Source organism: Motacilla alba, chromosome 3 (assembly GCF_015832195.1).
Source record: "Motacilla alba alba isolate MOTALB_02 chromosome 3, Motacilla_alba_V1.0_pri, whole genome shotgun sequence".
Taxonomy (NCBI): Eukaryota; Metazoa; Chordata; class Aves; order Passeriformes; family Motacillidae; genus Motacilla; species Motacilla alba.
This window is the reverse complement of record NC_052018.1, coordinates 76,743,710-76,768,154: the sequence shown is the minus strand read 5'-3', so window position 1 is coordinate 76,768,154 and position 24,445 is coordinate 76,743,710. Positions and strand designations below refer to the sequence as shown.

General features: G+C 36.3%; 1 protein-coding gene across 1 annotated transcript in view; it reads right to left on the bottom strand.

Moving 5' to 3' along the window:
* Positions 1-24,445, bottom strand: part of PRKN (parkin RBR E3 ubiquitin protein ligase) — a 682,953-nt gene that overhangs the window by 249,799 nt on the left and 408,709 nt on the right. The window contains exon 7 of the mRNA XM_038130606.1: positions 18,344-18,480. Within this exon, the coding sequence (XP_037986534.1) occupies positions 18,344-18,480 (137 nt within the window). The remainder of the gene's footprint in view (positions 1-18,343; positions 18,481-24,445) is intronic.

The window sequence follows — 24,445 nt, the reverse complement described above, 5'->3', positions numbered from 1 at the left end:
CAGTGCTGGACATAGCAGCACACACACCTTTGAGTTTTCCACTAAGTAACTCTTCTTATAGAGTATGTTAAAAAAGCCAAGTAAGGTACAATTTGTCGAAGTGCACCGAAATCCTGTGGAGTGATCAGATGCGAGCAAGCAGTAAAATAACAGAATTAAATAAATTTTCAGTTTATGCTCTTAAGTCTATAGGTCTGATATTACATCTAATGTGTAAATGCAAGTTTTAAAGTAGTTTCAGAAGAAAGCAGAAGTACGTTTAACTAATATTTCATTAATGGTCTATGCTGTTGACCTGAAACAAATGGGCATCCAGAACCAAAATATGCCAGAATCACTTTTGGCAGCATTTTTTGAAATCATTATGTCTTTCCCAATGGACAACTCTTTCAGGACTACATATCTCATTGATGCTTTCATCTATCACTAATGCTCTTTCTCCCAGCTAGACCCCTATTTAGAGGTGTCCTACTTCACAATTAAGCCAGACATACAAATTCTTAACAGATTTTTTTGCTTATGAAACTATGTTTAAGAGTCATAATAAGTGTTGTAAGCCTTAGCTCCATTCTGGGCACTGTAGCACCATATACATCAAGATCTGTTACATATGTATGCTATTTTCCCCTAGAACAGACATCCAAGGTAACGAAAGTCCTTTCCTGGCCACCAAGGATTTTATAAGCATTATCAGTAATGTAGTTGATTGCACAATTTGCAGAGAATATTCACCCATTTACAGAGAAGAAATAGACAGATGCCATGCTGACCGCTTCAGAGAGCAGGAAAGGACTATTAGAAATAGGGGTTCTAATAGAGCTATCGTGTCCCATTTCACTTCTAATAACTGTGATGTCTTCGTGTCCTTCAGCAGGGTTTCCAAGATGCTAACCACTCAGAGCTTAATAGGCATATAGATTCTCACTAGCCAGCAAAACTAGATGACAGAATAATTTTCTACCAACTTTTTCTTGTGCTTATATTTATCTTAATGTAATTCCCACAATATCTAATGGCATTGCAGTTTTGCTTCTGTTTTTCACAGATGTTTAGTGACTCATCCAGTCATCTTTAAGTCTTGCAACCCTATGCATTGTTTGATTCATCTCCCTTTGCATATTTTAGTATTGTTCTCACCAAATCTGTCTTTTAAAATGTTTTCTACAGTCTTATAAATTGCACCTTTTTTTTCTCCCTTAGGATTTCCTTTAACTGCCTTTTTAATTTCTTGTGGAGATGCGGGCTTACAATACTAAGCACCAATAAACCTCCCCTAGAGCTATACTGAAAAACAAATTCTTGCTTTATGTTAACTGCATAGCTTCTAAGTAAAGCAGACACACATGTGAAGAAGCTATGAGCACTAGTGTCAAATATTATTTATTCCCTAAATATAGTTTAAGGGCATGGAAGAAGTGTCATTAAGAAGAGATAAGATAAAAAAAAGAAAAGTGGATGACCAAATAGTCCAGAAAAGCTGAATTAATAGGGTGTGCAAAAAATTGGCAGCTATGGTGTAAAACTAAGGAGGTGGCTTGAAAAAACAGCCAAAGGGAAGAGGCAATCACAGCAAAACAACAGCTGTCTGAAAGCCCCTTTCATTTTCCCAGAGAACACACATTGGCTTGAACATCTCTCCAGTCTTAACCATGAAGACCAAAAAGTGGAGAGAACCAAAGTATCAGCTACTCTGAAACTTTTCCCAGAGTGAGGTAATCACACTGAACCACATGGTTGTTACCCTCTGAATAGTATGGAAGAAGGAGACACTGCCAATTCCATGCCTTCTTCCTGCAGCCAAAAGTCTCTTTTTAACTTCTGCAGCTGTTTCGACTGGTTGGACTCCACTTCCATAATTCCTTTATGTTTGCTTATTTATCTTAATATGTATTCTCACCTTCATTTCTTTTCCTGTACCCACATGAGTTTTACGCTGCATTGTACCACAGTATGGTAAAAGCTCAAGGTTTTGGGTTTGAGTTTTTAAAAATTTGTTTGTTTCCTTGTTAGGTTTTTTCTTTGTATTTTTTTTCTTTTATAAATTGTGTAGTGAGTTAAAACAAAACAACAGGAAAAAAAAAAGAACAGAATCTTTCAGGACCGGAAAGAATGTAAAAATGAGATATAAAAAACTTCTGAAAAATAGGGGCAGAAACTCTTACCACAACTGACCCCTTGCAAAGTAGGCGTGCTTAACATTACGATGTAAAATGTTTATAGTTTCTTAATAGTCAGTGGTTCAGCTCTTCTAACATAACATAAAGAATCATATCCAAATTACTTCACTGGAAGTTGTGATGAAACACTTTAAAGGAAAATATTACTTCATGAAATGAAATAGTAAAAACAGCATGACAATTTCTGAGATTTCTTGACTTCTAACCCAAAAGCTATACTTTTCTATCTATAAGTATGTGCATGTGTGAGTATGTACACATATGTATTCTGTTTGAATATATATGCATACTAGTCCCTCACATATACAAATATTTATGTTTATATAAAATACATAAAATGAGTTTGTAATGGATAAAATAAACAGTGGCAAAACCATGAGGGAGATATGTAAGCCATCTTGAGTAATATTAAGCCATAAAATGGCATAATTCATCCTGTATTCTATATATATTTTACAAATATATTCCTATAAAAATGTTAAAAAGAGTTTTACAAATTTTATTAGCATTATTTTTCATATCCATCTGCCTGTAGAAACAGGCTTCTTTAGTACTAAGATTCCAACTGTAGAGGGCCCTGAGGGAGAGGAGTAGTATAATATTTTTTTAAAACCTTTCAAATTATGCAAAGAAGATTTCCAACATATAAAAAGTGTCATAAGCCTAAAGTCTGCTGTGAGCTAAAAGCGTGTGCCAATGGAAATCAAGGATTCTTCCCTTAGAGCATAAAGTTTCCATTTTCATTCCTTAGATTTGCAAGATATCTCTAATCGGCACCAGCACTGAACTGTGCCCAGACCTGCCCTGCAACAAATCTAACTTTTAACAGTGCTTGTGTGCATTCTGAGAAGACAAAATGAGAAAAGGTAAAAAAAAAAAAAAAAAAAAAAAAGATTCCCCTCTAAGTTATACTAAAAAATGGAAAATGGCTCAACTTGCTATTCTTTAGAGATCTGGGGTGTAAATTCACTCCACTTCAGTCCCTCTGGGACAAGAGCAGGGGTGGTGATTAAAGTGGCTACAGAAGAACACAACTTGTACATGATCACATGAATGCATAATACCTTACACAATGGGACACACAAATACACTAAGTGACTTTTCCAGGAGTCAAGCTGGTGGAGCAGGCACACAGGGAAAACTGCACACAGTGGTATTTGGGAGCAGCCCCACAGGAAGCACATTGCACAAGCTGACTTTAAATTTGCCCTCCCACATATAGGCTATCAACACCTCTTATAAATAACACAAACAAAAGCCAGAGTTTTATTTTGTACACATGGAAATGGAAACAAGTGTTTTGGCAATACATTTTGCAACTCTGGCTTTGAAAAACTAAGTTAAGACTATTAGAAAAGGGCAGTTTCTGAGTGATGATTGTCTCAACCTGGAAAATCTCATTTCTCCATGGGCAAGGAAAAAACCATTCTAAGCCTAATACCCAAAGTTACTTTTCTGTAGTTGCTTAGAAGAAATAGAGGACTTCTGAAATAAGGGGAAAGCCTCATGTGACAGAATTTAAGAATATACAACATGTGCTTAAGAGAATTGTCTTTCAATAATATGTGTTTAAACATGAATAACTATGGTAATTATAGTTTGAACTTAAAAAGCAATCAGTTTGATTGTAATAATACTTTACTTTCAGCTGTGATAATTTTATTACATATAGATATTCAATATCAGTAGGGTGGCTAGATTTGAACTACCATGTAAAGCCATTCATCAGCAGATTGAAAAATTCAGAAAAGTTCACTGATTTATATTGAAAAAAAGGTCAGAGAAATATTTAGTCAATATAGTAAAATTTACCTGATAAAGCTAAATAATATATGTTCCTTAATGAAAAATATTAAAAAAATAATGCAAAGCTAAGTAAAGATGTACTTGTGCATTTGAATTGCGTTATCCTCCCAATATAAAATTTTTATTGCAATGAAGATACGATGACATTAAGTGAAAGCAAAATACAGTTATCTGCACACATATCAAAATTGATAGACAAGGATCAGAAATGTATATCTAGAGTAATTTTAGTTACTTTTATAAGTACGCAAAGCAAGTTAAGTCAGGACTACTCTTTGCAGGTACAAATTATTGCATTGCATTTTGCTTAGATTTGCCATATTTCTGGGTGTAAGTCTATGTCTACATGCTGCCAGATCAGCAGTTTGTAAGTGGGAGGCTGAAGCAAGCCAAGATTTCAGTGTTAATCTCTTCCAAATTTTTCTGGTGGATTAGCAACCATTTTCTGGCTGCAAACAATACCATACTGTATGTGTCATATTGTTAGTACTATGCCTTAATTTCAGATGGAAAAGTGCCTCTCAAAATAGAGCTGAGAGTGAATTAAAAAAGAACGTCATCATACCAGAACTGTGAAAAACTAGAAAAGACAGAGACTATATTTTCAGGTTCCTTGGATATATCACAGCATATGGTCTAGAGAACATTTTATATTTAAAACCTCTCCAAAATACTGAATTGTCATTCATAAGAAGACTTTTCTGTGCTTTTGAATTCTGAGGACTAGAATTTAATCTCATTTTGTCTTTATTGTTGGCATAAATCCACATTTTCCAGTAGTAGCTAAGGTAAGAAATTTATCCAAGAAGTATCCTTTGTTTTCTGGTCTCTATTGAAATGGCCAGGAAGCTTCCTACATACAACCCCCAACATTTTCAGTTTGGGGGAATTGTGTAACTGGGAAAAATTGATTGTACAGAATTTCCATATGTCAATTAAAACCAAACAGTTTTCCCCACCCAGGATACTTTTAAATTTCAAGATTCAAATGACTACCTTTTTAACCCTAGGGAAGAAGGATTTTAAACCATGAGTATTTTAGTTTTTTTTTTTTGAACATCAAAATTTACTCCAAACTCACATTAGTTTCACGGGAGCCATTCATCATAACCCTGCCATGTTAAAAATATGCAACTCAGGTTATTGTAGGATAATAAGTTATACTGTAGAACATTGTTCTAAAAGGACTACACAGATTTCTAGTTCAAACAAGCTCTCTTGGCTGCAACCTAATGTTACTTTAAAATATTTAACCTATGAGATAATATGAATTACATGGTACTTTTAATTACCATGCAAAGCAGTAATCACCTTAAGAAAAATCTTGGTTACACACCAGTCCTGATTTCTGGAATACCAAAACTGTAATTATAAATCTTCTATTCCATGTAATACCATTTCAATTATCCTACTTTCCTCTCTATACATACAAACCAATTATCAAAGCAGCTTTTGGCTGCTTTGTGAAAGATAGAGAAAATGACCATAACACACCCATAGCAGCTACATGAGGATCATGCTAAAGTTAGGAAACTCTCCCAGTCCAACAGGAGCAAAGGCTACCCTGAATTTCCTTGTCATAGTCTGTCTGTTGAATGGCATCACTTACACAACTTGTTTGGCACCTAGAGAACAAACCCAGCCCAGGGGTATCCCATTCTAAAGGAATACTTTTCCCTTACTAGCTTTTTATGTCCAGGCTCCAGTAAGGCTAAAACAAAAGCATGAGCTAAACCATCTTACATTTGCTCTAAGGTTGGACCTTGCTATCTGCATTAAATCCCAATGTTGCACTGCTTGAGTCTGTAATCAGAGTGAAACATCAACCCACTTTGTTATATATTTTTTAGTTCTACAAGTGCTGTAAATGCCTACTATTTTGAAACAAAATTAGAATAATACATGAACTAGAGGTTGTTTTCTTGAAAGAGTTTGATATGTCAAATCTATTATAGAGTGCTGCTTAACTGGGACTTAGCATAAAAGCAGTGTAACGAAAGAGGGAAAACACCTTCATGAGCTTCATCCAGTACATAAAATTCACTATTATGCTTTCTGTGCATTTGGATAGTCATACAATGCATGAGGGGTTGAAATTACTTTTGAATACAATGTGTTTTGAAATAAAGTGTTTCTCAGGTTAGGATGTATTTCCATATATGCTGCAAAAGTACAAGGAAAATTGGTTTACTTAGAAATAATAAACCAGTTCACTGAATCAGTCCATCTTGATGACATTGATGCTATCCAGCAATGAGGTTGATATATGAAAATTTCTTTTTCCAGAAAAGTATTCAGGTCCATGCATAAACATAAGCATTTCAATATGAACCAACCAGGTTAAGCGTGGGCTAATTATGCATGTTCCTGTGCAGCAGAGCAATATTCCTTTCATTGGTAAAGGACCTGATATAATAAACAGAAACGCCAGAATTTTATGAAAGGAGGGAAACAAAGGAATGAGGTGCAGGTTACCTGCAAGAAGAGAAATTAGTAAAAGATGTATAATGAAACACATAAATGGGTACAGAATGATGTTAAGAACTCTCTTTTAGAATTTCTTGCTCTTATTTGTTGTGGAAGACGTCAAACTCAGGAGAAGAGCTTCGGCCCTTTAGAGGAAGTGTGCAATTATAGGCATAATGTGACTGTTCTGTCCTGAGCTTTTGATGTTTCTGTGATTGGAAAAGGGTTTATATGTAAAATCCCCATAAATCCTGATGAAGTCAGGAGCAGATACAGAGGCCATGACCAAATCAATACACTAAGTTTTTTCTACTGAAGAATATTTTTCATTTGTTTTGATAAAGAAAATATTCTAAATGCTGATAGGATTTTGCATATTTAGCAGGACACCATATTTACTTTTTAAGAAAATGCAATGTCAAGAAATTCATTCTTCAGATAATTCCTCTTGGCTATATTTTTTACTATGAAAATTCTACTTATCATTAGGTAGGGTAAATATATGGTTTGTAAATATTTCTACCTTGATGTATTCTCTGCCAAAAATGATTTCTAAAATTTTAGAAAAATAAAAAAGTAATTTCTCTTGTGGACTTCCATAGCACTTAAAAATGCACAGCAAATACAGAGTCACACCAAGTAAATTCAGGACATTGTTAATGATAGTCTATGGAAACTAGTCTATAAATTCTTGATTAGGGAAAAACCCAGAGTAAAAGGCACAAATTGAGAGTGGGAAGAATGTATTCTAGTAGAATAATAACTCCCTGTGGACTGGCATGCACACTGAACAAAATTACTTATTTTAATTCTGACATATATTAGACATTCAGTTCTCTTGCTAGTAACTAGTTATGGCCAAAGTGTGCAATTCATTATTCATACCATCATAAGAGAAAACCATCACGTCCACTGCAAGGATGCTATGGAATTTCAGACCTGAAATGTGTTCTAGCTTTTAATAACTGCTGACTAGATTTAGCTTGATTCATTAGTGGCCTCAAAACTCCCTATTCAGACAGTATGCCACATAGAAATATGGCTGCTTGCACTTTACTGCTCATCTTTCTATTGAGAATACTAAGAAGATGGCTGTTTTAAAGCAGAATAAAGTTTGAAGCCTTTGTAGAAATACCAGAACACTAGATACAAAAGTTAAAATACCCCTCTCCCCTCTCCCCCCCCCCCCCCCCCCCCCCCCCCCCCCCACTGCATTAATAACATTTTTGCGTTGTCTTGGTTTGGTATTTTGAGATGGTGGGGTGTCGATTTATTTGAAATACATTCTCAAGTATATCAGATCTGCACAAAAAATTAAAAAAAAAAAAATCACATTCCATACCCCAGAGACTAGAATTACTTCCTTCTCAAATAAATAATTAGGCAGATTTACAAAATGCACATTATTTTCCCAAGTGAATGGAAGGGCTCCAAGCGATTAAATACATAATTAGGTTGTTTTTCTAAAATGCTTGTTATTTACCTGAGAGTCTCATCACAGACTCCTGGTAAATACTGTCTCCCTGCTAGCACTTATTACCCAAAACACCTCCATAATTTCCAGCCTTCCTCCAGCAGTGATAGCAATAGCGGATATTACTTGAGGACATGGATCCTGAAAAGCAAAATCTGGCTTCGCAAGGCAGCCCATTTAACTGACAAGCTGAGCTTCCTTCGTACCTGGCATTGCACTCTTTCATTTTTCAAACACAGTAGAAGACAAACAAAAGAACTTTTCCATAGTTTAGTTCATGTTTTAGCTGGCCAGAATTTCTGCAGAAGGCTGTGCCTATGTGTGCTTATGTGCTTGCAAGGCTAGAGAGAAAAAAAAAAAAAAAAACCAGAAAAAAAAGCCCCAAGTTCTTAATAGCTGTTTTCTACCTGGTAAGGATAATGAAGAGAATGTGGTTTTAATAATCAAGCCTTTGAGCCCTGCCCTCTGATTGACACAAGGTTCTCTTTCCCAAGCAGCTGTCTTGGGCCAGGTTATCAGAGCACACCAGCCTTCACTTCTAACTACTCCCATTGCCTCTCTCCAGGGGACACACAAACCACAGTGCCAGGTATTCAACAGGTGAATGTGAATATTCCTGCTAGCCAGGTGGGAAAGAAAAAGGTCAGGGAATAAGACCTAGCTGGTTCTCCTATGCAGCTGAGGGACAATACCGAACGCCCCTTTTCTAGTGATCACAGACAAAAAACTGACCCTCAGAAGCGACCCCTTTTCATTACTCCACCTGCAGAGTCAGTTTTCCTTATGCTTTCATCTGCCCAGAGGCCTCACTGCTTTGTGGTCCTTACAGGAGAGATCAAGAGTGACTGGAATCTCAATCAGAACAAAAGAGGGCAGGAGATGGAAAGGCATGACAAGGTGACAGAGAGAAAAGAAAGACAAAATGAGAAATGAAGAGCAAAATATGGAAAAGAATCAGAGGGTGTGCTAGCAATATTTAGAGATTAGCAAATAATGCAACAGAGATGGCCAGACAACAAAGGGAATGGCAGTGAAAGATAAAATAGAAAATATATTTTACTTCCCAGAAACCAAGAAATAAATAAATCATGAAAAGAAATAATGCAGAATCAAGAGAGGCAAATTCTTAGGGAAAAATAAAGAAAGGGAAACAAATAGAGGAAGAAATCAGAAAAACTAAGCAGGAGAATTTTAATGGGGAGACCTTTGTCACTGTACTTCCCAGTTGTGCCATTTGTCTGGTTTTTAACACCTTCAGCTACGCTATTTACGTTTTACACATAGCTATACACATGTGCTTTATACAGATATATATGAATACACAGTCACAACCAAATATCTTAAATGGGGGTGAGAACTCCTTCAGATTTCCAGTTTAGTATTAATACAGCAAAACTCTGTCATGGATATTTTGGTTATTTCTGTAAAAGCCTAACAGTAAAAGCATTCCTGAAGCACTGGTATGTCATGCAGTGTTAGCCACAAAGCTGAAGGTGGAGTAGCTGGGGTGTGCACCAAGTGGCAAGAGCTGCACACTTTGCCAGGTCATTGCTTTTATAGCAGTACCTCATTTTTTATGAGGTTTAAAAAGAGACATCTAGGGCAAAGGGTAACAGAAAAGAGAAGAAAACAGGTCCTGACTGACAGGCAGGTAGTGCGCTTGCAGTCACCCACTAGGATGCTGATAGATGGTCTCAGTTTCAAATATGACTGTTTCCTAACATTCTGATCTCTGTTTCAAATAAACAGATTATAGGATGCATCTTTAGTCTAAGCCTGATCAAGGCACTTAAGGCTTAACATTCCACACATTATGTAAACTTATGAATGTGGTTGTATTACAGCTTATTATTTACGGTTAAAGTTTATCCACGAGCATTTGCAATGAACAAGGTACGCAAAGGTATTAACAGGAAAAGTGTGAATATTCAAACTTAAATTGTTAGTGATGGACGTGACTAACAAGGGTCTGTCAAGTTTCGCTTCCACAGGTGTTTCAGAAATGGGAAAGTCTTGTAAGAATTTCATTCACCCTTATTTAAACGAGGTATAAGTAAAATACACATTTCATTGTCATTCTCAACTAACTGTTATCTCATGTCCCTTTATTCCTGCCTTGGCTATGAACCAGACTGAATGGTGTACTAGGAAGTCCTTTCTTAGAAGGTGTCCCTGATTCTGTCCAGCTGAACTCAAAAGAATCACCATACTCTGCAAACTCCAGTGTTCGTTTCCTTACAGATATTTATATGTTTATGTTAAAAAAATGCAGTAAATGTAGGGATATTACATTGTTCTGGCAAATCCTATTGTCCTATTAGTTTCACTGAAATAATGAGGGTACATTGGTTTTAAAATGGGAAAATGAAACATAAAAATTTCTAACTAACCCAAATTTATCAAGCATCAAAGCAAAAAAGCTAACTGCAAGCATCGTAATAATTCATTTGTAAGAGCATATTAAATTGGGATTAAGCCCAAATATCTTCTATCTTAAAGAATCTAGAATTATTTCCAAATAAGACTACTCTGTTATCATATGGTGGCAAATTTCTATAAGCAACAGATAATTATAGTTAATAATTTCCATGCTTACAAGAAGGGAAGGAAACAAGACTACCAAATGACACTAGGTGATATGATGGCTTTTTTAATGTGAAAAAGGATTCCCCATGGGCCAGAATGAGAATATAGTTATTGCATGCAGACCTTTAATTTATCAACAGTTTCATTCACCATTATATTGGACTGTATTTGTCTCAGATATACAATCAAAACCTCTTTCTAAATTACAGACCTTATGTCCTTTTCCCCATTTATTTGTTGTCTTGAAATACATTTCTGGGGAGATAGAATTTATTGAGAAGTAGTTTGAACCATGTTACTTTTTATAACCCTCACTTGCATCTACATTGTGCAATCATTTGACACATCTGCTATATGAAGAACAAATCTGATTTAAGAGTTTTAATAAGACCTTGCATCAATAAATTATAACAGATTGGTGATTAGTAGTATTATTTATATGCAATATTTTTGTATCTCTTATAATGCTGATGTCTGCTTCACAGGGATTAATTATTTTCATAATTTTGTCTAAGTAGTAATATAGAAAATGTCAAAAAGAAAATTAGATTTTCACTTCCCAGACACAGAAATTTAATTAAAGCCAACTCCTTGTTGAAGGGGAATGTCCTTAGCTGGTTCTGTGATATGGCAGCAGCTCTACATGCTGCCATGTGGGAGACCAAGGCTCAGAAAGTGACTCAGGGAATATTAATCACTAGGCTTTGGAGACCAAACACATACTGCATGTGCCACAGGTGGTCCCAGCAGGTTATTTATGGAATATATAGGTTAGCAGACAGCAATGATTTCTTATAAAGGCTGCTGCTTGCACAGCCCACCTCAGGGATGGCGTTATACTGAAAGAAACCCTCTTGGATAAAAACTGATCCATTAGGAAATCTCTAATTACCCAAACATGAAAGGTCAGCTTCCCCTCATGCTGCATGAGTGTAAGATAAAGACCTCAAACAAATTCTTACTGTAAAAATCAACATCTTCTTCAGTCTCTTGGACATTTTTAGGACAAACTTGTTTCCAGTCTCTGCAAGAACATTCAATGTATTAACTAATGAACTACTGTCATGGAAAGCTAAATTCCCAGCTTTATGAGAGAAACTGGAGGCATTATTTACTCATTTTACCTACCCTCACCCTTTTGACCTTTCTTGTTTCATGCCTTGAACAGTCACCAACACTTCTCCTTTATTCACAGCCTCTTTGGTCTCTCAGTTCCTTCCCTTCATGACTCTTCTTTCCATTATTCCCTATGTTATTTTTCCTTCCTTCTATTCATCTCAGTTGTTCCCATCTTTCACCCCGGCCTCCTCATGAACATTAACTGCCTATGGACTAGAATGGGAGCACCGAGCAAGGCCATTCAGGACTTGGAACGCCATCCACGGACAACTCAGTGTAGTCCTGCTTGAAAATGCATCCGCAGCCATGAATGAACACAGAAGTTCCTTTTTCAGAAGCTGACCCTTCTTTCTTAAAAAAAATATATTTTCCTGGAGAAAACAGGCATTAAGGAGGTACAGTCAAAATTATTGCACTTGCTATAACAGCACCTACATAAGATGAATTAGAAAATAGCTTGAGTTAAAAACCCATCCAAGGAATTCAGTGTAAAGTTGGTGACTAATAAAACTGTATGACTTGATTTTACTGTTCATGTATGTGATGGTTTTTCTCAATCAGATACCAACTTAAAAGTGTCTTATCAACCAAATATCCCCATCAACTAATCACTGTAAGGTAAACAAGTATGGGCTGAAGTGCTTTCAGTCAGAACAAATACCTTTCATTTCCAAAGACAAAGTCACAGCTTTCACTGACTCCAGCTGAGACAAAAATTCACCTCTGTTTCAGCTGGACATAGAAATGGGGAAAGACAGATAGACCCCTCTGCACACAAGAAGTGTGCTTTGAAAGTTCATTTCTAGTTCCTCTTAAAGTCAATTAATTTCCACGCAAGATTTTTTCATTATCTCTTGTCCCTCATTATTGCTAACCAGATTAGGCCTATGTGCACTGTCATCTCTATGTAATTTACAAATTAAATATATTGCAATAGAAGGACTAGTGAGAGATAAGGGAGGAAAACACCTATGGGTAAGACATCTCATGCAGAATTTAATTATGGCCACTCAGATTTCTGTAAGTATCACATTGTATGATTTCACTGTAGTTGTTCCCAGAAAAAAATCCAACGCCTACTTCAAATATACCATGGGATCAAGCTCTGCTTGTTTTGTAGATTTGAAGTCTGTTCTGATAAGAAGTTGGCAATCTGTAGCCACAGAAACAGCACAAAGACTTGAGGGAACAAACCTCAGATGTCACTGCTTGAACTTCAGTCAACAGTGAAAATGGAAATGAAAGAGCTGCTGTGACTTCTAACTATGTCCTTTGAGCTAGTCTCATGAGCTTGTGCTAGTAAAGGAACACAAAAAAGCACTTGATACACCATTAGTTCATGTTTATTTTATGACCACAGTGAGAGGAGAATGCAGAAGATTATAAAAAAAAAAATTCAGGAAACTTCTGCAAATTCAAAAATCCTTGAGAGTAAAAATCTCGTTTATCTATAAGTTTTTGGCTCCCTTCTCTGCTTCTGTATGCTTAGATATTTCACACCAACAAGAAATTTAAAAAAAAGTTTACTGCTGCCAAGAAGTTAACAGCTCCTAAATATTAAACTTGAAGAGTACTTTGCATTAATTCCTAAATCCACAAATGTGTGTGGTTTAATCCCTTTTATTTTATTCCTCTAATAATCACTCCCATTTCCCAATTTTTGTCATTTCCTAAGGTATCTCAAATATGTTTAAGCAGTGTTATTGGAGAACATAGACTTCAGAGACTGTTGACATATTGAGGCTTCACACCAGGAAACATTTCTTGTACCAACTGGCTCACTTTAGGCCCCACCAAACGATACATGCTTCTACGTTACATTCCTGAGAAGGTTCTGTTCCTAGAACACTGACCTTCACTTTAAACCCTCTTGCATACAAACACCTTCTGAAATTTGTTGGAGCTTTTGTCCACAACAGAAAAGACTCGAACACACTATTTGGTGTGGTCAAATCAGTTTTTCTCCTCCCTTCTACTTGCAAACTTTGCTTAAGCTCTTCATTCTCCCCTTTTCTACAAGGATACTAGGATTTTGAAAGATGATTCAGAGATTCATGACTGCATTGACATACTGTTATTATACAAACAGCATGTAATGTGGATAAAAAATTTAATCTAACCCTAGAAGCTTTCCTTCAGTGGAACGTGGTTCTCGAGGCAATTTATTAGACTTTAAAGCTTTAGTCCTTTTTATTAGCAGTTCCATACACAAATTGGGGTAATTCTCCTTATTTATTTATATAACTGTGGTAAAATAAGATTACTTCCAGATAAAATAGTGTTTTACAGTCATCAGGAGAACTGCATCCTTTATCTGGATTCCTTTAAAATACATCATGCGTATGATCACTCATAAGAAATAAAGTGATGCAAAGATGTTTTTGCAAAGTGCCTACAGCAGCATAAAACCTTGCCTTTCCTTGGTACCAACAACTTTTTTACTACCTAAGAACTGTGGAAATCTATTTTACATCGGGGTCCAAGATTCACAATGCTCTAATGCTATTTTAAAAGTGCAACAGTGTTCATAGGAAAAGAATGTGCTTAGAAGAGGTAATACACTGTATATTTGTGTACAATTCCTTCTTTGAGGTAATGCTATAAGATTCTTTGCCCTGCGCAGTAACTAAATAACCATAAATGATCTTTCATGCATATGCAAATCCATCCCTCTAAGCTCCTTATTAATTATTTCAAAGATACTTGGAGGTCACCACTCATGGAAATTTCTATGCATGAAGCCTCATTAATACAAGACACCACACAGAGAGATGGGATAGATTTTTGTTGCTATTTAACAAGGGCAGAGAGTATAATCTGTAACATTTACTTTTTTTTTTAATGACCAATGGAACTCGGCCAGTTCCTATCTGCAAGTGCTTCCTCTGAGCTGATGCAGGGGTTTTGAGTCGTGGGGCTGCTGCCACACTCCTGTGAACAGCTAATCCTATCAATGCACTGCTACTGTGCTCAGAGCTCCGGTCCTCAAGGCTGGCTCTTCTCAGCTGGAGTACTGCTGCCTGGCACTCGATTAGCAGCTGAACACTAAGGAATTCATGTTGTTCTTCCAAAAATCACAGCAATGACACATTTTGTTTTGGAACAAAGTGAAGCTATAGCGCTATTGAGGTGACATATCACAGCTCATCAGCTCAGATGATAGCTTTCTTTTGAAACCTTCTTATCGCCTGCTTAATTAGGCCCCATAACAGAAATCAAAGCAAAGCAAGGATATAACCACACAAAATACCTGAATGCAACGACAAAATGCATCCTCTGGCACATGTGCGCCAGGAAGCAAGAAATTAAACCTACTTGAGAAGCCCTGTTTATCTGAAATCCCTAGATCCTTTCCAGCTCAAGTTATCATACACTTGTGATGATAACACTGATCTCGTCTGTCACAGTGACCCTTTGCTGTAGCAGCTGCTGTTTATTTTTATTCTGTTGTGTGTATGGTGCTTTCACCTCTAGGTTGATCCAATAAAAGATATAAAAAACTTGCTATGTTGGTACATTCCCTTGATAAAAATCGGGAACAGTGAGTCAAATGTTAATGGAAACTGCAGGCTATGTTCATTATGTTATCTCTATTTTTGAAAAACACTAGAATGAACAGAACTAATTGGAAGTGCCAACTATTTAACTATGCTTAATTACAAAATCAAACCCTCCTGCAGAATTTGAGGGCAATGTGTACACGTATGCCTTGAAGAAATGTGCCAGTTTTTAAATAAATCTACTCTTACATCAAAATGATCAAATAACTTTTAAAATGTCCAAATGTCAAACTTCAAGACATCACAAACACTATTTCAGCATTGGTCTGTGCTGTTTAAAAATATATGTTTTACTCTTTTGAGCTGTCTGTGCAGCCTGGTCAGCTACCATAACATAAATCTCATCAGAGTGGATATGACTTTGTTTTGTACTCCTTTTAGAAGGCTCAAACAAACCTCTATCTTTTCAATAAAGTTCAGACCTAATGTTTTTTTTTTACTTTGAGTCATTCTCTATTAGATATAACATGTATTAAACCCACATTGTCAGAATAAGAAAGGTCTTTTCTTGGCATGTCCCATGGTGTTAATTCCTGTCAAGGAGAATTCATTTGAGGCTTCATTGAGGTAATAAGAAAAAGCTGTGTCAAATAGTGCTTTATCATACCCACATGTAAATACAAACTGCAAATTGCAGTTGCAAAATGAAGATTGTGAACTGTAGACTGTAAAAAAACCATCTTATGCTATTCAGTAGAAGTACCATGATAAGGGGAAAAGAAAATCACGTGACACTGTTGTGAAAGTTTCTTAAGTGAATTCATTGATGAGAGCTGCTGCATCCATAGCTGTGAAGGAGGCTAAAACCCCTTGGGTCTGAACAGTAGGAAGAGGTTGGCAATGCAGGCATGACTCCTTCTCCCAGGTAAGATGAAGCTCAGTCTCATGACTTGCTCAAAGAACAAAAAATAATCATTAGTTCCTAACTCAAGTTAAACTTAATACTAGAAACAGCCTAATGACCTGTATATCAGAAAGTTCGATTCAGATAGCTGCAGAAATGAAGCATGAAGTTACAACAGCTCTGCTTAGAGAATACTTCCAAATGCCTTTTTTTTTTTTAATGCAAAACTGCTAACATAACAGAGACAACTGACAGAGGTAGCAATCAATGAGAGAGAAAAATAGTGCAATTGTATTACTATGGCTATTAGAACTGCTTTGAGGTATAGTATTTTTAAAACAACCTTCCAGTTTGGGGAGTTCTGAAAGTTTGAGAATAGCAATATTTTAGTCTTCCCATACATAGCTACTATAACACTTGGAGTATAACACAGCTGAGGCTAGACTGGCAGTAATAGCTTCTTTCCCATTCCCTCAGATGAACTCTATCTCACTTGAACAGCAGAAGTACCCCATCCTTTGTGCATCCTCTACAGCATGCCTTCCTTAAGCCAAACCCATGCCTTCCTCACCACTCTAAGACTGAAATTGCAACCCTGAGCATCCCAGCACCATCTTTTTGTGTATTCTCCTCATCCCTACTCTGCTTCCACTGTTCAATTCCCATAATGTTCAACTCCAGCAAACAGAAGAGAGAAAAAGACTGCCTGGCAACTGCCAGTCAGGGGTAAAAACTTCTGAAAACTTCTTAGTCTCCTCTCAGAGAAAAAAAGAACTTCTGAACTGAGCAACTGAAGTTGAAAATATACGGAAAAATCCTAATACAAGTTTAGTGCAGCATGACTAGCAATGGTTTTACAGACAGAAGAGGCAGAAGGGTCATTAGTTTGACATATCAGACTGAACTGGAGGAAGCTCTCTGACACCAGCCACAGCAGCGAGGAGGCCCACAAGCAATGAGAAAGATGAGCTGCCTGCTGCACCACTGGCATAACTGATTAACCTAAGGAGCTAACAGAAGAAAATGGAAGAAATCAATAAAACAGGGGAAAAAAGGAAGGATTCTACTCAGGCAGCTTATTAATTTGTGTGGGAGCAGCAAATGGATTAACTTCTGGAGAAGCAAGGAAGGAGGCTGAGAGTACAGATTGACCACACAGTATTATGCTAATGTAAAGGTCAAGGAAAGAACACCGGGTATAAAGTTCCTGTTCAGTTTCTCATGACAAGTTTTCCTACAAAACATTAAAAATTATTTTGTGTAAGATGACATCAGTGTGTAAATGCAGTAGCTGTTTAGGGGGAAGTAAAATAAGACCTGGCAACACAGCACATAAACAGCAATTCTAGTCAAATGTGAAGAATCATTGCTTGCTTGTTCTTGAAACAGTTAAAAATAAATAATTTAAAGTATTTTTTACTACTGTACTTTCAATATCCTCAAGGCATGTTTTCAGATTAAATAGATGCCACTCTACTAAGAACTTTTGTCAATTTTTCTTCCATCTAGTGTGGTTTAAAACTTATTTATCAGCCATTCAGGTAACCAGGCAAACCTATCTTTTTTGCAGCTTCTAATATGCTGTAAAATTATTCTCACACCATGATACAGCACTTAAGACAAACATATATGCTCCCATTCTAATGCAACGCCAAGAAAAAAGAATGCTCTGTATAGAATATACCTCTTCATGGCAAAATTTTTGACAACTTTGCAGTCCACATGCCAGTGTAATTGAATCAATTCTAAAAACAAATCTTCTATATTCCATTTAATCCTTTGTTAATAGTTAAGTCAAACCTTGTTTCCCACTCAAGTAAAACACATAACTAGATTTCATTCAATGAGATGATAATTAGTGGTAATAACTTCACCAAAAGGAAGATTATTTAAAATTCCTGTTGCAGTCCTTTTTCATCAGTGCTTGAAGACAGACCAAGAAAGTTAATAATTTACTTAATTTGTAATTGAAAATGTGGAGGTCAAGGTATTTTGTTTATTTTTTTAATCGGAGTGTAATGCTATCATCTGCTTGCACTTTATGATTATAAAATACTAATATGAAGAAAGTAAACATTTGATTTTAAAAGAAATGCCCTTTAAATCCAGTTAATTCTCCAGTTCACATGCTTAGCAAAATACACTTCAATATTCAAATATTTTCTCCAACAAATTAAATAACTTTTATGAACGCAGTACAATTCCACTGATTTACACAAAACTAATAGGTGTTAAAAAAAATCTTACCCTGAAATCAAAATTACATTAAAAAAAAAAAAAAACTGTTATAAAAATATCACCAGAAACATACCTACACAGGGGAGGGAATAGCCAAGCTCCGGGTCATGGATGAACTGGCGGTCATTCAGCATGGTCACACAGTACAAATGGAAGCAGTCCAGGCAAATGACATGGCGATGCACACATTGAAACACAAGCACAGGACTCCTGTTAAAGACAAAGCAGTTAGAGTGATGAACAAGGACTGGACTGAACTCCACAGAAAGCTTAATTTTAAACTTCTAATTTAATAATAATTTTCAATTCACAGTACACAGGATTATTACATATGTAAAAACAGATATTACCCTGGTATATTGCAGCACTTTTCGAAAGAGATGGTTTTTAACATGAATCAGCTATGCGGAAATGGAAGTAAAGCTTTAACTGGAATTTGAAACTTTACTGGAAACTGAAACCTACAGTGAGAAAAGTCCTTTAGTAACACATCTCCTTTGCATGAGGTGAGGAAAGATCATATACGGTAAAACATCAAATGCTGATAGGTAGGATAAAATAGGTATGTGACTATCTAGGAAAGTAAAGATTTTGTGGAAACCACCATGTGCCTTCAGCCTCTCAAGGCAGCCATTTGAACTCTGCAGCAAAGGCATTCTCTTAGTAATAATGAGTAAAGTAATTCAGCTTCTGGTGAGAGGTGTGGGATTCAATTTGGGAGTAAGACACCTAAACTTAAGTGCTGAGTATAAATACAGTAAGTGAGAAATTCCATATGGTAAGTGAGAAATTCCTGCTATGGTCAATACACTTAGTGGAGGCTGGAGCTGATCAGCCTCCAGCTACCTGCAGTAAGGTGAGCTGAGTCATCAGTTTGTCTCCATTGCCTGTATGGGCTAAGCCTCCGTGGACCATTACAGGAGCACAGACACCCTTCACACATGCAGAGACTAAATATGGCTATCCCAAGCCTGACAGAATACTGCTTGTGGAGATGCAGAGAGGAAACACTTGAAATAAGTGAGGACAAAGAGTTTTACTCCTGAGGTGGCCTGCACTCAGAGACTCTCCAGTGATAGTCACAGCCAGAGAGAGCCAGAGAGCCAGTGGTTTCCAAACGCCTGCCCAGGACCAGCTCACTGAAGGTGAAAGAAAAATTGAGTAACACAGAAAACATTATACACACATGAAATGTGCCTTCACTGCAGGAACATGTTGATCAAACCTAATGGTTTTGCTCTAATATAGGGTAACTTCTGCTAACTCCTGATGGACACAACACAACTGTCTGTTCCAAAGTAAAGTGTACTATACATTATTTCTTATATTTCAGAGCTATTACCAACCTCAAGTCTCAAAATGGCAAAAAATAAAGAGAGATGTGTTAAATTGAACACAACAGTGAGATTCCCATTCAAATGCTGAATTACTTTACTCCTTTAATTTGCTTGTGAGTGAACACAGGCAGAAATTCACCCCAAATTTCAATTTTTTTAGTAACTAGGAAGAAGTATAATTATTTTTAAAAATAAAAATATGAGTTCTCACACATTTATGGTACTCCAGGAGACAAGTATTGAAATACAAAATGAAATACAGCAAGACTTGTGATAAAATCGTTAGGTTTAGAAATACTGCTACATTTTCTCTAAAACCTGAGATGATGCTTTGAAAATCCCCTGAAACAGTAAAACACAGACTTCAGTGTGGGAATACAGCTTCAAAATGCAATCAGTAATTTCACATACTGTATACAAGCATTTAATCTTCCATGAAAATATGTTTTAGTATTGTACATACTATAGAATTCATGGCAGTGTGTTAGTATCTCCAAAAATATAATCTCTGTGTTTTAAGGATTTTCTTGAATAAAGCAGCTTAAAACTGAATTAAATAAAACCTCCCCATTACTAATCCTTATTAGTTGCCCACTTGCTGTTCCGAATGTAACAAATAATAATTAAAAAAAAACCCAACAAAACAGCTGTAAGGCAAAATGAGAAGCTGATCTCTATGAGTTTAGCTCTGGACGGTCCCCATATCATTATGGAGATGTTAGAGGAGCAGTTGCCTTGTCCCTACAGTGTCCCTATGGTCACCAGTCAAATGTAACCTCCAGAAAAACTAGAAACACTTTAGAAAAACCCTTATATTTCTTCATAAATTGTGGATTGAATAAAATTTGTCTATAGTTTTAATGGATATCTCACTTTAAGGGTTAATTGCTCTTTTCAATTACTTCAGTGTCTAAGAATCTTTTCTAGTTTCATGGGAAGCTCCCTGGTTCTAAATTCACACCTCTCTGACCTTCACTTTAAAGACAAAATACATGTGTGTGGTGAGATGCATGAGAAAGCCATCAAAAGCGGAGTATCTTAAAGTCAGGCCAGAAATGAAAATAATGTTATTAATATTTCCACCTAAACTTGTACAAAATCAATATTAACAGCACTTAATTATGCAAATGAACTACTATGCTCAGTTTCTGCCCTAAATTATTTTGTGATAATTGATTTTGCTTCTTAATGTATCAGAACTGTCTAAAATCAAAACTAAAGTCTCCAGAAGGGGCATAGGCATACACGTACATATTTAAACTGCATCTTTATTTATCTTAAATTTATCTTAAATAAATAAACGGCATCTTTATTTTATCATAAAAAATGCTATCTTTTAACACCATCAGACTCCAAGCAATGTGTACAAGGTAGATATAAATCTGGGTTCTGACTGTGTCAGAAAAAACAAGCTTAGCTTTCACAGCTCTTACACTGCCCGCTAATTTTTCAGCCCAGGCTATCTGTGTCATAAGGCTTTGAGAAACTCAATCTGTATGCAAGGCAGATTGATCCAAATCCATTTGGCATTGGAACAATTGCTGCAGTCCAACATTTGCAGATTTTGTATCAAAAGAATGCAATTCTTATTTAAAGGGGGCATAAAAGTCTTGTTCCTGAGATCAGTAAAGATGAAGCTGTAGAGATTATGATCACAATGCCCAGGTGAAGTTACTGAATACTCATTTAGGATACACCCAAGAGTAATTGATAGAAGCCTTGCTTGTACCAATTGCAATTTATTTTAGAAAGGAGTATTATGAAAGTTAAAAAAAAATTGCCACAGTGTAACAAGGTCCCTTCCTCAATCTAACACAACAGGCTAGTAATGTAAATCTGATATATATTTTAGAAAGTGTTTCATAGGTTCCATTTACATAATGTGTTTGGCTGAATTAGAGGCTTCGTGAGAATAATATATAAGAAAAATGTTTCTCATAGCAAGGGATAAATTGGTCCTTTTTGTTCACCAATTAGGAATGTAACCGCTTTTAAAAATTGAAAATCCAACATTACAATGCATCACCGGAAATCTCCATAATAAGTAACTCACTCCTGTGCTTGGATTCCTTTTCGTTAGAATTTTATCAGTGTGCATTGACATAAATGAAAAAGAAAGGGGACCTTAAATCTTTCTGCTTCATGTTAATACTGTTGGATAACTGTGGCCCAACAACAGCAGGGGTGGAAGTGATTTCTGGTCCATAAGCCCTTTCCTCCTTCCCTCCAGAGCAGCAAGGTGCAGATAATTCTCAGACAGACTACCACAAGATACTGGCTAAAGAAAGATACTAAGACTTGATCCTGTTTAGATAAGAAGCATTCTGAGAAATTGATTGTTCTAGTACACCCTAAAAATCTCATGATGGTTATTATTGTACAGAGATTGAGTCCAGTGGATGTGAGGGGCTACTTAGCATAAGGAATTATTTGCAGACATAACAGTGGATCAGTTGATATATCTTGCAATGCCTACTGAAAAATATTTGGGGCAATTTCTCTCTTGCTTGGTCCGTACTCTTAATGTTTTGAGAAAAGCTAGACTGAATAAAGGTTAAACAGCACACCACATATATGAGACTACTATTTTTTAGAAAATGTTAGTAGCCACAGTCTGAAGCACTTTGGGGCAAGGAATACGTCTAAGCCTGTAGAAGTATGTGAAAATCATGCTGGACAAATCTGTGAAACTGCCTAGAGGTCATTTCTAGGTGACAGTTGGATTTTTCTCACTTCAATCTTAAAATCTTAACCAAATAATAACAAAAAACCTTAGCAGATGTCTATAAGGCTGCTTTGATGGGATTACAGTCAGCAAAGCAAAAATAGCCATGTGGAGTTCCTTTCTCTGCAGTAAATAAATATGAATGCACTCAGCTACATCAGAGTCCTTAACCCCACCTATGAGTACTATATTTATCATAAAACAATTCCGTATTTCTAGCACATGTTTCCACTTTGTCAATCTTCCTGTACTTCAAAAAGCTTACTATATAAGCATTGTGACATAATTTAATTTCTAAATGGATCTCCATGTCATTCCAAAGCAGATCTGTTTTAGGTTTCAGGTCATCACCATTCAAGAACAGGTGAATCACTGAAAAAAAAAAAAGTATAAGGGAAAAAAAAAAAGAAAAATATAAACTTTGGTGACACAGACACTTCAGGCACTCTCCTGCTTCATAAACAATCAAAAGAAAACAGTAATAATATCCTTGAGCAGTAGTCTTGGCTCTATCCTTGTTGCAAAACAAAATAACAATATCTAAATAAGCCAAATTATTCATCCACTGTGTGGCTTCCTCATGTATGTGGGAGAATATAGTCTTCTAATTCCTACAAAGCTGGTGACACTTCTGGCTTTCCTGTCTATCTTACACATTCCACACTCTCATTCAAAACTATTGAAAGAATTGCCTGTTTATGATGCTTTAAGTACATGGTTTTCTTGCCATGAAAACACTTCCAGGTACTTTCTGATTGAATATGTTATTAAAATATATTAGAACAATGCTGATATTTCTATAAAATATAAATATAGAAAGTATAGAAACATTGCCACAGTCATTTGTGGTTTAGAATTTACACAGTTTGGAGGAAAGTAGAGCAGCAAATCCTGCTTTCTAATGAGCAATATGCTATTATGGATTAGTGGAAACAGTAACCTATCAATTACAGGCAACTTGTGAGTAACAATCCAGGCCCCAAATATTTAGACCAAGGTAGGTATTTGAAATGCGTATAAAGACCTTACTTGAGAAAAGAAAAAGTACTAAGAAAGTAATAGCAGATATAACTTTGCAGTCATTAATCCATCCTTCATGGACTTTTGTGAGTAGCAAAAATACATCCCTACATTTCCTTTCCTAAGGGATGAAAATACGTCTTTACATAGGGTGTTCTAATTAAAAGAAAACAGTATAGATAAATACAGTATTACCAGAAAACTAAAATATTTAATCCCTTAAAACAATAACAACAACAGCAAACCCCTGTTTTTTTGTCTTTGATCACTTGCCACACAATGCACCAAAGGTCATGAAATGAAGGTTGTGAACACCATGAGACATCACTGTGCAAGCTTAAATTTTCTGGCTGTGCTTCTGTATAAAAATGTATTCTGACCCACAGCTGTTAACTTAAAGAAGCATTGGCAAGTGAAATCTGACCTATTTTCTCCTCTGTTACATGTTTTCCTGTAAAATGTGCTTTCATGTTTCTTATTTCTACTGGAAAGCAGTGCCAAGAGGCTAGAACCCAGAAACAGCCTGACTGTGCTAAACCAGAATATAAGAGGAGAAAACAGGCATGCTTAAAATTAGTGTGCTTGATGGCAAGTACTCTTTTCAGCAGTGTTCCTGTTAACTCTGTTGTTAAGGGTTTTTTCAGGGTATGGAAATGACACACATTATTGCCTGTAAAATCTCTGCTCTCTCTGGCAGGCAACAGCATCTGCTTCCTGAGGACGTGGGCAAGGGGATTCTTTGTTGCATGCACTGGTACATTCAAATTAGTACCTGGTACCATGTGTTTGCTCTGCCTGCTTGCTCAGACATGCCTTGTATGGGCTCTGTGTTCAGACACAATAAGCACCCTTGCCACTAGTGGCTGAATCTTATGATATCAAGGAGTAGAAGGTGATCAGGCTGGAGGAGAAACATCCTGTAATCTATAAGATTCAGTTCACAGTGCTCCTCTGCACAGCAAATAACCAACAAATCAGACGTGCTTTGAAAGGAGATGGGCAGAACCTGCTCCTTTTCCTTCATCTGTGCTTGTAAAACCTCACTAATGCTCCACCGGAGAGAAAAGGAAAATACCTTGGAAATAGAAGGAAA